Raw genomic sequence first — 17,081 nt, forward strand, 5'->3', positions numbered from 1 at the left:
AGGGTGTCATCATACCCCGCCATGTCTCCATTCCTTCTCTTGTAAAGTGGGATGACAAGGAGATGCGTATCATACACTCTGTGAACTAACCCAGTAAAAACCTAGACACGGAAAGTGAATGAAAAGCTAGATTCTACTCCTTCTGACCTTTATATGATAGCCATGAAAGAAAAAAATATAGATATTCAAACTTCCAAAATGAGTACATGAATCTTAAAACATTCTAGCCCAATATTTAAAAAAATTATTGAAAGCTACTTATTCTTGTTTATAAAAATAATATCTTTGATATAATTAAACACGTATCTTTTTTGCCAGTCATAAAGTCAGTGAATGTGGCTAAAACTACCTGAGTTTACACTATGAATGGATTTTTAGCACCTACAAACTATTTTATTCTGTAAATATTTACCAGAATCTAAGTATATAAATCTTCTGGATAATAGAAGAGGTAAATGTAGTTTCACCTTTTAGAAAATCTCAGTCTAGCATTCCAAATATTACAAATTTACTAGAGGGATGTTTCTACTTGACCATCTTTGGTGGGGAACAGAGCTTTGATGCAGAAAACAAACGTGAGTTCACTGAGCGCTACTTAAGAGTTGGGGTTGGCAGGGCGGAAATGAAGGACACAGAGAAAGACATTTAAGGAAAGTTTCACCACTAGTAGAAGGTGAGTATCTGTCTTCAAATCAAGGGTGAAAAAGATAATAAAGCAGTTTATAAGATTAGGGGCCTTTATTATTTTTTCTCATAAAACAGTAAATAGATATATGAAAGATGAGCTAATTTTTAAGATTAAAAAAAAGGGAAGATAAACTGGATGTCTGAGGCAGCTAAGGATATGAGGAAGAATGCAAATCCTGTTTAAGACATTCATCTGTTTTTATCTTTTAAGTGTAGTCTTGACAAAATAAAATATTTCCAGAGGTTAATATGGCTCATCTGTGTAGCAGTCAATTTGAATCTTCTACTCAGTCTAACAATCGTGAGACCAGGAAAGCATGCTCATGCATTGATTTTACTGTGGGGTCTTCAAGCAGGCTGGACAATCACTTTCAAATCAGAATTTCTGCTAAAATGATATTCTCTACATATATGAATTTGCTTGGTCTCTTTTAAATACCATCTGCTCCATAAGCATAACACATCAAATTACATGTCTGCACAGTCTAGCCCCTTGGTGGATGAGGGAAAATCAAAAGAAATAAAAATAAAATCTAAGCTTAGAGGAAGAAAATGAGGAAAGGAGAGAGGGTCAGGGAAAGTTGCAGCCCAGAGTGAATAAGCAGAAAGGAAGCCAGAAGACTTGGAGAAGCTCAGAGCTAATGAAAAAAACAAGAACACTGGGTTGGGGGAGGGAAGGATGAGAAAGCCAGCTGGAAGGACAGAAAGCAAGGAAGAGGGAAGCCAACAGAAATCCAAAGGCAGAAAGTACTGGAGAAGGAAGGGAACAGGAAATTTATTGGAAACCAAGTTGTTTTTCCTTTTGTATCCAATGCAATTCTATTCCAGGCAGAACTCTATTCTCACCCTCAGAGAGGCGAAAAGGGAAGTCAAAACTCATAGGAGTCCACGGGCTGGAGCCAGGAGCTCTCCAAAGACAGACTGGAGGAAACACGAGCCAACAGCAGACCCTCTAAAGCAGAGTCTGGGACAAAGGAGGAGCAGCGTCACCCAGCCCAGCGTTTCTCCAAAGACAGCTGAAGCAAAGAACAGCGATAGCTGCTACTGATCAGAATCCCTAGCACATTTAATAAATGCCTCCGTCGACTCCTCTCACCAGCAAGGTCAGGAAACACTGGTAGATGTGAAAACCAGGGGCTCTGGAACCTTAGCTGCCTGAATTCACCTCTGAGATCATCAACTATTGATCATGAGCAAGTCATTCAACCTGTGTCTCAGTTACTGTGTCTACAAAAAGGATTGTTATGAGGATTAAGTGAGTTATTGCGTGTCACGTAGTTAGGCAGTGTCCAGAGCCTATTAAATATGAATCAGGAATGAATCCAGGCAAAGCAAAAGATAAGATTGTAAAGAAGAGGTTAATAAGAAGAAATTACTGCTACCAAATTCACACACATTAAGTGGAAAGATCCAAAATAATCTTACATCAATAGAGACAAAATATAATAAAGAAACTATCCACTTAATCACTCATTTATTTAGTCAGTCATTTAACAAATTTTATTGAACTACATCATACATAAAAAGCAGTAAATAATAGTATACTGTTTCTCTAAAGACAGATACTTAAGTTAGGCATAATAATAATTTTCATGTTTAAAAAATATCTTCTGTATCTTTCGCAATTTTTAGAGTGAAAACCAGTGTAAGTCAGTTTCTCTTTAAAATCTTATCTTTTGATGATGCAGACAACTCTTTATTCATTTTCTAAACTTTAAATTGTTTTCCTATACAAACTGTAATCTATAAGATGAATAAGCTCTAGGAACCTAAGGTATAGTCTCATGATAGTTAATAATATTATATTATAGGCTTGCAAGTTGTTAAGAGGGTATATCTTAAACAATCTCACCACAAAAAAGGCAATGGTGATTTCTTTTAATTAATTACATGATGATTAAGTATGGGATATGATGCAGATACTAGGCAAAACTATGGTAATCATTTTGTAATATATGCATATCAAATCTGTATACCTTAAACTTATAATGTTTGATGTCAACTATATCCCATGAACAGTATGAAAAGGCAAAATGATAGGATACTGAAAGAGAAACTCCCCATGTCGGTAGGTGCCCAATATGCTACTGGAGATCAGTGGAGAAATAACTCCAGAAAGAATGAAGGATGGAGCCAAAGCAAAAACAATACCCAGCTGTGGATGTGACTGGTGATAGAAGCAAGGTTCGACGCTGGAAAGAGCAATATTGCATAGGAACCTGGAATGTCAGGTCCATGAATCAAGGCAAATTGGAAGTGGTCAAATAGGAGATGGCAAGAGTGAACGTTGACATTCTAGGAATCAGCAAACTAAAATGGACTGGAATGGGTGAATTTAACTCAGATGACCATTATATCTACTACTGCGGGCAGGAATCCCTCAGAAGAAATGGAGTAACCATCATGGTCAACAAAAGAGTCTGAAATGCAGTACTTGGATGCAATCTCAAAAACGAAAGAATGATCTCTGTTCGTTGGCAAGGCAAACCATTCAATATCACAGTAATCCAAGTCTATGCCCCAACCAGTAATGCTGAAGAAGCTGAAGTTGAATGGTTCTATGAAGACCTACAAGACCTTTTAGAACCAACCCAAAAAAGATGTCCTTTTCATTATAGGGGACTGGAATGCAAAAGTAGGAAGTCAAGAAACACCTGGAGTAACAGGCAAATTTGGACTTGGAGTACAGAATGAAGCAGGGAAAAGACTAATAGAGCTTTGCCAAGAGAACACACTGGTCATAGCAAACACCCTCTTCCAACAACACAAGAGAAGACTCTATACATGGACATCACCAGATGGTCAACACTGAAATCAGATTGATTATATTCTTTGCAGCCAAAGATGGAGAAGCTTTATACAGTCACCAAAAACAAGACCAGGAGCTAACTGTGGCTCAGATCATGAGCTCCTTATTGCTGAATTCAGACTTAAATTGAAGAAACTAGGGAAAACCACTAGACCATTCAGATCAGATCAGATCAGATCAGTCTCTCAGTGGTGTCCGACTCTCTGCGACCCCATGAATCGCAGCATGCCAGGCCTCCCTGTCCATCACCAACTCCCGGAGTTCACTCAGGGTCATGTCCATCGAGTCAGTGATGCCATCCGCCAATCTCATCCTCTGTCATCCCCTTCTTCTCCTGCCCCGGCATCAGAGTCTTTTCCAATGAGTCAATACTTCGCATGAGGTGGCCAAAGTACTGGAGTTTCAGCTTCAGCATCATTCCCTCCAAAGAAATCCCAGGGCTGATCTCCTTCAGAATGGACTGGTTGGATCTCCTTGCAGTCCAAGGGACTCTCAAGAGTCTTCCCAACACCACAGTTCAAAAGCATCAATTCTTGGGCACTCAGCCTTCTTCACAGTCCAACTCTCACATCCATACATGACCACTGGAAAAACCATAGCCTTGACTAGACGGACCTTTGTTGGCAAAGTAATGTCTCTGCCTTTGAATATGCTATCTAGGTTGGTCATAACTTTCCTTCCAAGGAGTAAGCGTCTTTTAATTTCATGGCTGCAGTCACCATCTGTAGTGATTTTGGAGCCCAGAAAAATAAAGTCTGGCACTGTTTCCACTGTTTCCCCATCTATTTCCCATGAAGTGGTGGGACCGGATGCCATGATCTTCGTTTTCTGAATGTTGAGCTTTAAGCCAACTTTTTCACTCTCCACTTTCACTTTCATCAAGAGGCTTTTGAGTTCCTCTTCACTTTCTGCCATAAGGGTGGTGTCATCTGCATATCTGAGGTTATTGAGATTTCTCCCAGCAATCTTGATTCCAACTTGTGTTTCTTTCAGTCCAGTGTTTCTCATGATGTACTCTGCATATAAGTTAAATAAACAGGGTGACAATATACAGCCTTGACAAACTTCTTTTCCTATTTGGAACCAGTCTGTTGTTCCATGTCCAGTTCTAACTGTTGCTTCCTGACCTGCATACAAATTTCTCAAGAGGCAGGTCAGGTGGTCTGGTATTCCCATCTCTTTCAGAATTTTCCACAGTTTATTGTGATCCACACAGTCAAAGGCTTTGGCATAGTCAATAAAGCAGAAATAGATGTTTTTCTGGAACTCTCTTGCTTTTTCTATGATCCAGCGGATGTTGGCAATTTGATCTCTGGTTCCTCAGGTGTGACCTAAATCAAATCCCTTATGATTATACAGTGGAAGTGAGAAATAAGATTTAAGGGCCTAGATCTGATAGATAAGAGTGCCTGATGAACTATGGACTGAGATTCGTGACATTGTACAGAAGACAGGGATCAAGACCATCCCCATAGAAAAGGAATGCAAACAAGCAAAATGGCTGTCTGGGGAGGCCTTACAAATAGCTGTGAAAAGAAGAGAAACAAAAAGCAAAGGAGAAAAGGAAAGATATAAGCATCTGAATGCAAAGTTCCAAAGAATAGCAAGGAGAGATAAGAAAGCCTTCCTCAGTGATCAATGCAAAGAAATAGAGGAAAACAACAGAATGGGAAAGACTAGAGATCTCTTCAAGAAAATTAGAGGTACCAAGGAAACATTTCATGCAAAGATGGGAACAATAAAGGACAGAAATGGTATGGACCTAACAGAAGCAGAAGATATTATTAGAAGAGGTGGCAAGAATACACAGAAGAAGTGTACAAAAAAGATCTTTACAACCCAGATAATCACGATGGTATGATCATTCACCTAGAGCCAGACATTCTGGAATGTGAAGTCAAGTGGGCCTTAGAAAGCATCACTACGAACAAAGCTAGTGGAGGTGATGGAATTCCAGTTGAGCTATTTCAAATCCTGAAAGATGATGCTGTGAAAGTGCTGCACTCAATATGCCAGCACATTTGGAAAACTCAGCAGTGGCCACAGGACTGGAAAAGGTCAGTTTTCATTCCAATCCCAAAGAAAGGCAATGCCAAAGAATGCTCAAACTACCACACAATTGCACTCATCTCACACGTTAGTTAAGTAATGCTCAAAATTCTCCAAGCCAGGCTTCAGCAATACGTGAACCATGAACTTCCTGATGTTCAAGCTGGTTTTAGAAAAGGCAGAGGAACCAGAGACCAAATTGCCAACATCCTCTGGATCATCAAAAAAGCAAGAGAGTTCCAGAAAAATATCTATTTCTGCTTTATTGACTATGCCAAAGCCTTTGACTGTGTGGATCACAATAAACTGTGGAAAATTCTGAAAGAGATGGGAATACCAGACCACCTGACCTGCCTCTTGAGAATCTGTATGCAGGTCAGGAAGCAACAGTTAGAACTGGACATGGAACAACAGACTGGTTCCAAATAGGAAAAGGAGTACGTCAAGGCTGTATATTGTCACCCTGCTTATTTAACTTCTATGCAGAGTACATCATGAGAAACGTTGGGCTGGAAGAAGTACAAGCTGGAATCAAGATTGCCGAGAGAAATATCAATAACCTCAGATATGCAAATGACACCACCCTTATGGCAGAAAGTGAAGAGGAACTCAAAAGCCTCTTGATGAAAGTGAAAGTGGAGAGTGAAAAAGTTGGCTTAAAGCTCAACATTCAGAAAACGAAGATCATGGCATCCAGTCCCATCACTTCATGGGAAATAGATGGGGAAACAGTGGAAACAGTGCCAGACTTTATTTTGGGGGCTCCAAAATCACTGTAGATGGTGACTTCAGTCATGAAATTAAAAGACGCTTACTCTTTGGAAGAAAAGTTATGACCAACCTAGATAGCATATTCAAAAGCAGAGACATTACTGCCAACAAAGGTCCATCTAGTCAAGGCTATATGGTTTTTCCAGTGGCCATGTATGATGTGAGAGTTGGACTGTGAAGAAAGCTGAGCACCAAAAAATTGATGCTTTTGAACTGTGGTGTTGGAGAAGACTCTTGAGAGTCCCTTGGACTGCAAGGAGATCCAACCAGTCCATTGTGAAGGAGATCAGCCCTGGGATTTCTTTGGAAGGAATGATGCTGAAGCTGAAACTCCAGTACTTTGTCACCTCATGTGAAGTGTTGACTCATTGGAAAAGACTCTGATACTGGGAGGGATTGGAGGCAGGAGGAAAAGGGGATGACAGAGGATGAGATGACTGGATGGCATCACCAACTCGATGGACCTGAGTCTGAGTGAACCCCGGGAGATGGTGATGGACAGCGAGGCCTGGCGTGCTGCGATTCATGGGGTCGCAAAGAGTCGGATACGACTGAGTGACTGAACTGAACTGATATCTCAATAAACCTGGGAAAATAAATAATAAATTATTAATGTCAATAGTTTGCATATTATCTGGAATGTAACCAGTTCAAAAGCTTTGTAACATGGTAAATGAATATATTTTTTACAATTCAAATTATATTGCAAAATTAGTGCTTTTTATATTTCCACTCTTATTGTTAATCCTTCAATTAGCTTGTTCAGAACAAACTTGTCACTGAGAACCAGAAAATCTGGTGAGAGTGCGTGCTAAGTCTCTTCAGTTTTGTTCGACTCTTTGCGACCCTATGGACTATAGCCCACCAAGCTCTACTGTCCATTCAATTTTCCAGACAAGAATACTGAAGTGGGCTGCCATTCCCTTCTCCAGGGGATCTTCCTGACTCAGGTATTGGACCTGCGTCTCCTGAGGCTCCTGCACTGTAGGTGGATTCTTTCCTGTTGAGCCACCAGGGAAGCCAGAAAATCTGGTAAAAATTAGTGAAAAACTCCTTTTGATAGCCTTAGGGGTTTCTGAGAGTAGGTTCACTTCAGTGGCCAAGATACCATGCAGAAGAAAAACATGAAGTGATTAAGGCTAATTTTCAGCATGACTTTTCCCCTTGGGGCATTTGCCAATTCTAATGTAATTAGGTGAAAAGCTAGGATGAGCATCAGAGCTCCCAGGAGCCTGAGAGGTTGAGGAGGAAATATTTTTGAGTTCAGATCCCAAAAAGGAGAAGACATTCTGGTAAACTCTCTAGGGCTTTAGTCAGAACCCTGAAGGATGACAAGATAAAAATTAGGATGACAAGAAAAGAGAAGCCTTCACAAATGAAGCAGGTCCAGCCTCGAATCAGCTAAATATATGATTGCCTTAAGATAAGCTACCCTTGTGACTGAACAACAGCAAAAGCTACCCTTGTACTAAATGCCTGCTAGAAGCAAAAGATAAATCTTCCTGACCTCACACCCATCAGAACTGTTCATGTTCAGTTGCTCAGTCATGTCCAACTCTTTGCGACCCCATGGACTGCAGCATGCCCCGTCCTTTACTATCTCTTGCAGTTTGTTCAAACTCAAATCCATTGAGTCGATGACACCATCCAACCATCTCATCCTCTGTCGCCCCCTTCTCCTCCCGCCTTCAATCTTTCCCAGCATCAGGGTCTTTTCCAGTGAGTCACCTTTCACATCAGGTGCTCAACTAAAGCTTCAACTTCAGCATCAGTCCTTCCAATCAATATTCACTGTTGACTTCCTTTAGGATTGACTGGTTTGACCTCCTTGCTGTCCAAGGGACTCTCAAGAGTCTTCTCCAACAGCACAGTTCACAAGCATCAATTCTTCAGTGCTCAGCCTTCTTTATGGTCCAACTCTCACATCTGTACATTACTACTGGAAAAATCATAGCTTTGACTATACAGACTTTTGTCAGCAAACTGATGTCTCTGCTTTTTAATACGCTGTCTACATTTGTCATAGCTTTTCTTTCAAGGAGCAAGTGTCTTTTAATTTCATGGCTGCAGCCACTGTCCACAGTGATTTTGGAGCCCAAGAAAATAAAGTCTCTCACTGTTTCCTTTTTTTCCTACATCTATTTGCCATGAAGTGATGGGACCGGATGCCATAATCTTAGTTTTCTGAATGTTGAGTTTTAAGCTAGCTTTTTTACTCTCCCCTTTCACCTTCATCAAGAGGCTCTTTAGTTCCTCTTTGCTTTCTGCCAGAAGGGTGGTGTCATCTGCATATCTGAGGTTATTGGTATTTCTCCAGGCACGCATCAGAATGACTATTATCAAAATGACAAGAAATAAGTGTTGGTGTTGTTGGTGAGGATGTGGAGAAGAGGGAAAGCTTGTGCATTGCAGCCACTATAGAAAACATTTCTGAGTATGAAGGTTCCTCAAAAGGTGAGAAATAAAACTATCATATGATTCAACAATTCTACTTCTAAGTGTTTCTCCCAAGGATAGGAAATCACTATCTCAAATAGATATCTTCACTCCCATGATCACTGCAGCATTATTTACAATAGCCAAGAGGTGAAAACAACCCAAGTGTCCACTGATGAATGGATAAATGTGCTATATATTTACACAAAGGCACATTATTCAATCATAAAAAGAAGGAAATCATGCCATTTGCTACCAGATGGGGCCTAACGACATCATGTTAAGCAAAACAAGTCAGACAGAGAAAGACAAATACTGTACTATCTCACTTACATGTAGAATCTTAAATAGAGAGAGAGAGAAAACAGGCTTGTGGTTTCCAAAGGCAGTTTGTAGAGGGTGAGCAAAAAGAGGTGGGGGAACAGTTAATCTTTTCTGGAGAAGGACAGTATGACTGAAAGCCTCAAATTTCATCTATAATATTTACATAACAGGTGTCTAACTTAAACTGAAAAGCTAGTAGGCTTTCCAAGAGGGAAGATAAATGAAAGAAACCCCCTGAAGATTTGAATATTGGAATGATCAGAGATGAAACTTAAGATAACTGATAAACATTCAAGAATTCTTGATATGATGGAAAGAGAGCTAAAAATTGGTTTCAGAAACAAGGTAGAAATGTAGTAATTCAAAAATATAACTAAAAATTAAGGATACAAATTAAATTAGCAGCAAATTAGACAAAGCTAAATTGGGAATTAGTGAAATGGAATATACTTGAGAAAAATATTCAGATCGACAATGGTAAGAAAAGATGAAAAATACAAAAGTGAGTATAAGAAACCAATGGGGCACAACAAAATGTTCTAAGATTCTTCAAACTGTAGGTCTAAGTTGGAGGTAAAAAAGAAATAAGTAATATTTGAAAGCAACTGGTTGAAAATTTCCCCAAACACATAGAAACCAACAAGCATCAAGTCATAGACCCAAGAAGCACTATGAACCACTATCAGATATGAAGAAAACTATCTCTAGACAAATCATAGTCATACTGTTGGAAACCAAAGATAACAAGAAGAGAACTGAAGATAGGTTATCATCAAAGGTCCAAAAATAAAGCCAACAGCTGATTTCTCTCTTATTTGTCCCTGGTTTCCATTTATCTATTGAGAAATCTGCATTTTGTATGGTTGCCATGTCATGTATCCTAACTCTGTATATGGAACATATATTTAAAGTCAATATTCATTATATTTATGCATTTTGTATGCATGTATACATAAATGTAATTTCAAGCAAATAAGAACTAAAAGTATCACCACCAGATTTTTATTAAAGAAAATATTAAAGCAAACACTTTAGGGTGAAGGGGAATAATTCCAGATGAAGGGATGGATCTTTAGAAAGTAACGAAGAGCAAGGAAATGGGAAATACACACATAAATATAAATGTACATTGACTGTATAAGTATATATTACAAATATAGCATGTAGAGGATGAATACATACAATATATGAAGGCACTAACAGGAGTTAATTTTTAATATAGAACTAATTTATATGATATTTTAATAAGTCAAGTTTGCGTGTTGACACCTTCTAGGTAACAACGAACAGTACTGTAGAAACAGTATGCCATGGGCTATCTTCGTGGAGGTGCCCTGTGGTTTCCTGCTTCAAGGATGCTTGGACTGCACCTGGTGATCCTGCCCGGCCCGCCCCTCGAACCAGCCCTGGCCAACCTCCCTGCCCCTCTGCCCCTCGGGGTCCGCCGCCCCTCCGGGTCCCCCAGCCCCTCCAGCACGGCTCAGCCCACACGGCCTTTCCCGGCCGCCCAGGGCCGCGCCGCCTCGCAGGTGCGCAGAACGGCCAGCAGGACTCCAGACGGCCGTGACCGCCAGAGTGACCTGGAGCGCGAGGCCTCCTACGTCTGCCTGTCCGTGTCTTACTCTGTGGACGGCGGTTATGTGGCTTTGAAAGGCTTTGCCAACTTTCACCAATCTCGTGGGGAGAGGGAACATGCTGAGAAACGGATGAGCTGCAGAACTAAGGAGGTGGCCGAACCGTCCTTTGGGATACCAGGAAACCGGACCCTGATGACGGCAAGAATGGGCTGAATGCAATGGAATGTGCGCTACACTACTGATTCCAGTAGTCAATCTGCCATGACTGGAACTGCACACACCGGCCACTGACAAAAAATGACCCCCATTTGTGTGACTTCATTGACACTCACTGCCTGAAAGAGTAGGTGAAATCCATCAAAGAACTGGGTGAGCACGGAACCAACCTGTGCAAGATGGGGGCCCCCGAATCTGGCAGGGCAGAGTACCCCTTGATAAACACACCCAGGGAAACACTGTAAGGATAACGAGAGCGAGAGCTAAGCCTTAGGCTGGCTCCCTGGTCCCCAGGACAGTGCACACATGTTTGGATTAGCTCCACCTTTTCTGTAAGTTGTACTAAAACATCTACTTAAGTTATTTTCTTAGTACCATTCCTGCAAATAAACTGGTACCCCCTCCCCCCAAAAAAAACCCAGTATATAACCACCAAGCTAATGCAGGGGAAAAATGAATTTTAAAAATTATGTAATTTCAGAGAAGTCATAAAACAAGTAAAAAGGGTGATGTAAAGGGCCAAAGAACACCTGAGTCAAACAGAAAACAAGCAGTGGGATAGGCTGGTAGTTTGTTTTCTTTTTGACAATTCCTCCCCACTGACCCTAAGGTGTTTATTAACAGCTGAGCACTGTTAACCATAAAGTATATAGTCACTTTAATCTTTTCACTAAATTTAAACAAAAATATTATATATTCAGGTTAAACTCAAGAGATCCTCTAACACTAAATACTTTACTTAGAATCTTAATTTTTGCTCACAGCAAATGCAACTTAAAAGGATCAGGATAAAATGTAAAATAACTATAAACTTAATCTCACGTAATCTACAATTGTATCTTTAAAAAACAAAACAAACATATTTAAAATGCTATTTATGATAGAATTTAGACCATTGGAAATTTTATGGCTGTGATAGGGTATTAATATATAAAGAGATTTAGTTATTGCTTAAGTCTCTTTATTAATATAGAAAGAAATTTAGTTACTGAATCAAACAAGGACTATTTTACAAGGACACTTCATTTTAATCAAAACTTGAAACCACCAGTTAAGCCAGCTTCATCATATCCATTTTAACTGAGACGAATAATAAAAAATAAAATAGACCCTAAGCGATAGCTTGAACCACAGAAGGATCAGTTTTGACCTCCTGGAATTCTTCTGAGAAACCCATTAAGGAATTCTTCTGAGAAACCAATGCCATTACCAAAAAAGAGAAACAAAAAGAGAGAGAGAGAGAGATCTAAAGAATTTTATTATGTTGAGCTGTTGTAGCGTAAGCCTTTAATGCACATTGACTCATTTTATATTTGGTAATAAATTGCTAAGTTCCAAAAAAGTGTATTTGTACTTACACACAAATATAATATTTTATCTTAATAGTTTATTGGTAGCAGAAAAGAGTCTAGGTTTTGAATCTTCTATTGACTAGCACAGATTCTTCCAAAACAGAGCACTCTGTCTGTCCCAGATGCAACCAAATTATTTCAAAACTTAGGGGCCCTACCCATGATTCCCTCTACCATAGTTAGCAGTGGAGAAATAGTTAAGCTCATTTAACAACCTCCAGAATCAATTTTCAACTCTTTCCCCATGAAAGTATGACTAAATTTGATCAGATGAAAAGATAATATACAACCTAAATGTCCATCAACATGTGAATGGACCGAGAAGATATGGTATGCATATATTGTTAAGTCACTTCAATCGTGTCCGACTCTGTGCGACCCCATAGATGGCAGCCCACCAGGCTCCCCCATCCCTGGGATTCTCCAGGCAAGAACGCTGGAGTGGGTTGCCATTTCCTTCTCCAATGCATGAAAGTGAAAAGTGAAAGTGAAGTCGCTCAGGCATGTCTGACTCTTAGCGACCCCATGGACTGCAGCCCACCAGGTTCCTCCGTCCACAGGATTTTCCAGGCAAGAGTACTGGAGTGGGGTGCCATTGCCTTCTCCAGTGGCATGCATATATACACATATGTATGATGGACTATTACTCAGCCAAAAAATGAATGATAATGTCATTTGCAGCAACACAGATGCAACTAGAGAATCATACTAAGTGAAGAATTAATAAGTCAGAGAGACAAATACCATATGATATATCACTTATATGTTGAATTTAAAGAATGATATAAATGAAATTATTTACAAAACAGAAACAGACTCATAGACATAGAAAACAATTTTACAAATACCAAAGGAAAAGGTGGGAGGCATATATTAGGAACTTGGAGTCAATAGATACACACTGCTGCCGCTGCTGCTGCTAAGTCGCTTCAGTAGTGTCCGACTCTGGGCGACCCCATAGACGGCAGCCCACCAGGCTCCCCCATCCCTGGGATTCTCCAGGCAAGAACACTGGAGTGGGTTACCATTTCCTTCTCCAATGCATGAAAGTGAAAAATGAAAGAGAAGTCGCTCAGTCGTGTCCAACTCCCAGCGACCCCATGGACTGCAGCCCACCAGGCTCCTCCATCCATGGGAATTTCTACACTACTATATATAAAATAGATAAACAAGGTCCTACTGTGTAGCATAGGAAGCTATAATCAATATCTTGTAATAATCTATAATGGAAAAGAATACAAAAAAGAATATGTATGTATAACTGAATCACTTTTCTGCACACTTGTAAAACATTATAAATTATAGTTCAATTTTAAAAAGGTAAAACACAAACAGTAATAATATCCACCTATCAGCACTAAGACCAAACTTTACTGACATCTGTCTTAACTGTCATCACGTTGGAATTCACATAAAAAAGATTAGTGTTGTACTACAATGTGCCAGTCATTGTCTTGGACCCCGAAAAGTGCTAAGAAGGAGTTCATGGTCCCCGTATACTTGAGATGCTTATGCCCTAGAAGGGTAAACCTCTATTCTTTTGTTCATTCAGGAGAAATTAATTGGCCATCAAAAACTAATTGGACATTTTATTCATTGTTGAGAATTTTGTGGTGGAAATTTTCCTCACTTTTATGATGCTTACAGTCAGGTAGGGAATTAAACATTAAATGGTAACAAAAATAAATATAGTAATTCATTTATATATAGTGAACAGTGCACTGTGAAACGTAAGGTAACAGGAAATGCTTGGCTTGAGAATCTGAGAAAGTAAAATCTGAGTTTAAGATCTCAAGGTTAATTAGTTGAAAAGAATCTTTCTATCAGAAAGGTAAATAGATAAAGGCCCTGTTTCCAGAGGAAAGATGATTGGAAAACTCAAAGAAGGACACAGTGGCAAGCATAAGACATGGCTTAAGACAATGCTGCACAGATGCGATGAAGATATCATCTGAGCCTTCCAAGAATACATTAAAGGTTTTGCTTGCTATTCACTCTTAAAAGCAATGAGAATTCACAGAAGGTTGTGAAACAGGAGAACAGCATGATATCATTTGAAATAGAGAACATCTCTCAACTAGCTGTCGAAACAGGGGGTTGAAGGATGACAAGACTCCAGTAGCGCACTGGAAAGAAAATGCCACTTTAAAATCCAGCAGTAAGTTGGAAAAGCAGATGGATCTGAGGGAAATTCAAGAGGTAAAACTGCAGGACTTAGTGACACCCTGGATATGACAGAAAGAAGGAAATGGACTCTTGGTTTGCACTTCCAGGGCAGAATGAATTGTGACAGTATTCCCTGTGTTAGGAACTTGTAGAGAAGGGCTGCAGTTGGAAGAGGAAGAATGTGAGTCTGATTTTGCAAATGTTGAGTCTGAATTGCTTTGGAGATACTCAAGTGATGTCAGCTGAGCAGATGGACATCAGGACTGGAGTTTAAGAGACAGAAGGGACTACAAGTCTGGAAGATACAGATATACTAATAGTGTCAGAAACTGTGAGTGTAGATTCAAAGTCCTGAGAAATCTACATATTTACCAGACAGACAGAGGCCACTGAGCCAGTCTGATTCCAGCCTGAGGAACCCAGAGCAGTAGGGCTAAAAGCAGTAAGGATGTTAAACAGAGAAGCCAGGGAAGGAGGTAAATTGCAGAGTCAAGTGTCAGGTATCAACAGGACAAGACCTACATTACAATTCCACAACAATTCCACAAGTCCCACTAGAGCACAGAAAAAGGATACTGACCTTAGAAAGAGAAAAGAGTTGATCAAAAGAAGTGATCTTTAAGCTGTGCCTGAGGAATGAATAGGAGTTTCTTAAGCAAATCAGTCCAGGGATAAAAAGGCAATGTTTAGAGAAGGTATAGCAATTTCTCAAAAAGGAAACAAAACATCTTCATTAGGCTGGTGAATATCCCAAAACCCTATTTCCTACATTCCTAGATCAGTCATTCTAGTCATTTTCAATTACCCTGCTTTTACATTCTAACAGGGAAAAGTAGGCACCCTAGCAGTCTAGCCTCTGTCACAGTCCCCAAACCCACAAAATCAGAATATGGGGTGAGAGAAGAGAAAAATAATATTAACATAGCAACAGAAGTCATATACAGTCTCACACTTTTTCACTGAAATGTAAGGATTTCTGATTCTGTAACAGAGTAAATATGAAGGTTTAAAGTTATAATACAAAGATCAAAGGAGAAGACCAAAAAATTGAATAGAAGACATACAAACATATGGGAACATGAAGACTAATTTTCCTTCTCTTGCATTGTCAGTAAAAGTCTTTGAGTTAGACGACCTCCGCCATCTTTCAGGTAATGAGGACAAATCTTTGAAAGAATCCACGATTGCTGAACTCCAATCTGTAGAACTAAGGTTACAATTCACATGGTGATACATTGAAGATACACTGAATGTAAAACTATAGGAAAAACGGAGCCTAATATCAGTATTAGAATAGTTGATTGGCTGATTCATGTCAATGTATGGCAAAAAACACAATATTTTTTAAAGAAAAAAAATAAAGAAATAAAGACACAAACTCAAATTATGCTTACCCGCTAAACTGTTACATTTAACACAAGTTTTTATATTGTACTTAGATGTATAAAGAATAAATATTTTGCATCCAGCAAAATTTGAAAAATTAATAGCTAAACTCTCATAGTCTCCTTCCCTTTTCCCACATTTTAACATTCACTTAACAACTACCTATTTCTCTGTGAATCTTCAAATTGTAAGCTCTTTTAAGATAAAATCAATTTCTGTATAGAGATTTTCTCCATTTACTTGCCATTTCCGGTTGAGACTGCATTAAATTGCAGGCCTGTGGCTACTCTTCACCTGCCCTCATAGTTGCCTTCAAATGGGATTTCAGGCATCACATGAGAATACATTTTGCTCTGAAATCCTTCTGCTATTTACCATCTTCCCCCATCTTGTTCAAGGGTGTTGGAGCATAAATACATTACAGATAAGGGATGATTTCACCCCACCCTGTTTTCCTAGCCTTCGGTGTTGGCTTCCTTCCGTTTTTCTGCCTCACATTCCGACAAATTCGTCGCCTTTGTCACACAATAATAAGAAGAGAATTGCAAAGAGAGACGCTGTCCTCAGACAAGTGCTGCATTTCACAGGAAGGATCCTTTCCCAGGGAAACGCAGAGAAGGAACACTTTCCTTCAGACCACCTGCACGTGGCCAAGGTAGGGAATTCAAAGGGCCTCCCCGAGGGGCGGGTCCGCAAATTCACCCGGGAGAGGGTGGGAACCCTTTTCAGGGGAGAGGCCTTCACACCGCAGAACCGCTGCAGGAGGGCCCCGGGCGGAGAGGCGCCGCGGCGGGAGAGGTGGGGACGCCCCGGGCCGCGAGATGGTACCTGCGCGGGCTCGAGCGCCCCTGCCACTGAATCCCCGATCCAGAGATGCTCGCGCAGCAGCTGCTGGTAGCTGAGGCAGTGCTTCACCGCGCAGGGCACGTTCCCCATGGCGGGGCCCGGGCAGCGCGGGGAGAGCGGAGGGAGCAGGCAGGGGGCGAGCGATGGGGCCAACGCCCAGGGATGCTCAGCTTGCGGGCGGCGGAGCGCCTCCCGCCTCCCGCCTCCCGCGCGCGCTCTGCGCACTGCGGCGGCGCCGGGCAGGACGCCGACGGGCACCTGCGCACACGCGGTCCACCCCGGGCCGAGCCGGCCAGTCTCAGCCTGGCGCGCGCGTTCCGCATTGTGCGTAGCACTCGGGACTGAGAGTTGGCACACACTTGCACTTACAGGCTTCTCATCTGGTTCAGACCCCACAGATAAAGCAAGGGTTAGGTCTCCACCAAAGTAGAAGCATCTGTGTTTTCCTTTGGGGAGTTGGCT

The 17,081-nt window shown here is 40.7% G+C and overlaps 1 protein-coding gene across 2 annotated transcripts in view; it reads right to left on the reverse strand.

The window, feature by feature from the left end:
- The window catches only part of HMGCLL1 (3-hydroxy-3-methylglutaryl-CoA lyase like 1), a 201,148-nt gene extending 184,296 nt beyond the window's left edge, over nt 1-16,852 (reverse strand). Inside the window, exon 1 of one of the 2 annotated variants that reach the window (XM_070360686.1) lies at nt 16,602-16,852. In XM_070360686.1, coding sequence (XP_070216787.1) covers nt 16,602-16,709 — 108 coding nt within the window. In that variant the 5' untranslated portion in view covers nt 16,710-16,852. The remainder of the gene's footprint in view (nt 1-16,601) is intronic. The other variant, XM_070360685.1, reaches the window with a different exon arrangement.
- Between the last annotated feature and the right edge of the window lie 229 nt (nt 16,853-17,081).

This window comes from Bos mutus, chromosome 23 (assembly GCF_027580195.1).
Source record: "Bos mutus isolate GX-2022 chromosome 23, NWIPB_WYAK_1.1, whole genome shotgun sequence".
Taxonomy (NCBI): domain Eukaryota; kingdom Metazoa; phylum Chordata; class Mammalia; order Artiodactyla; family Bovidae; genus Bos; species Bos mutus.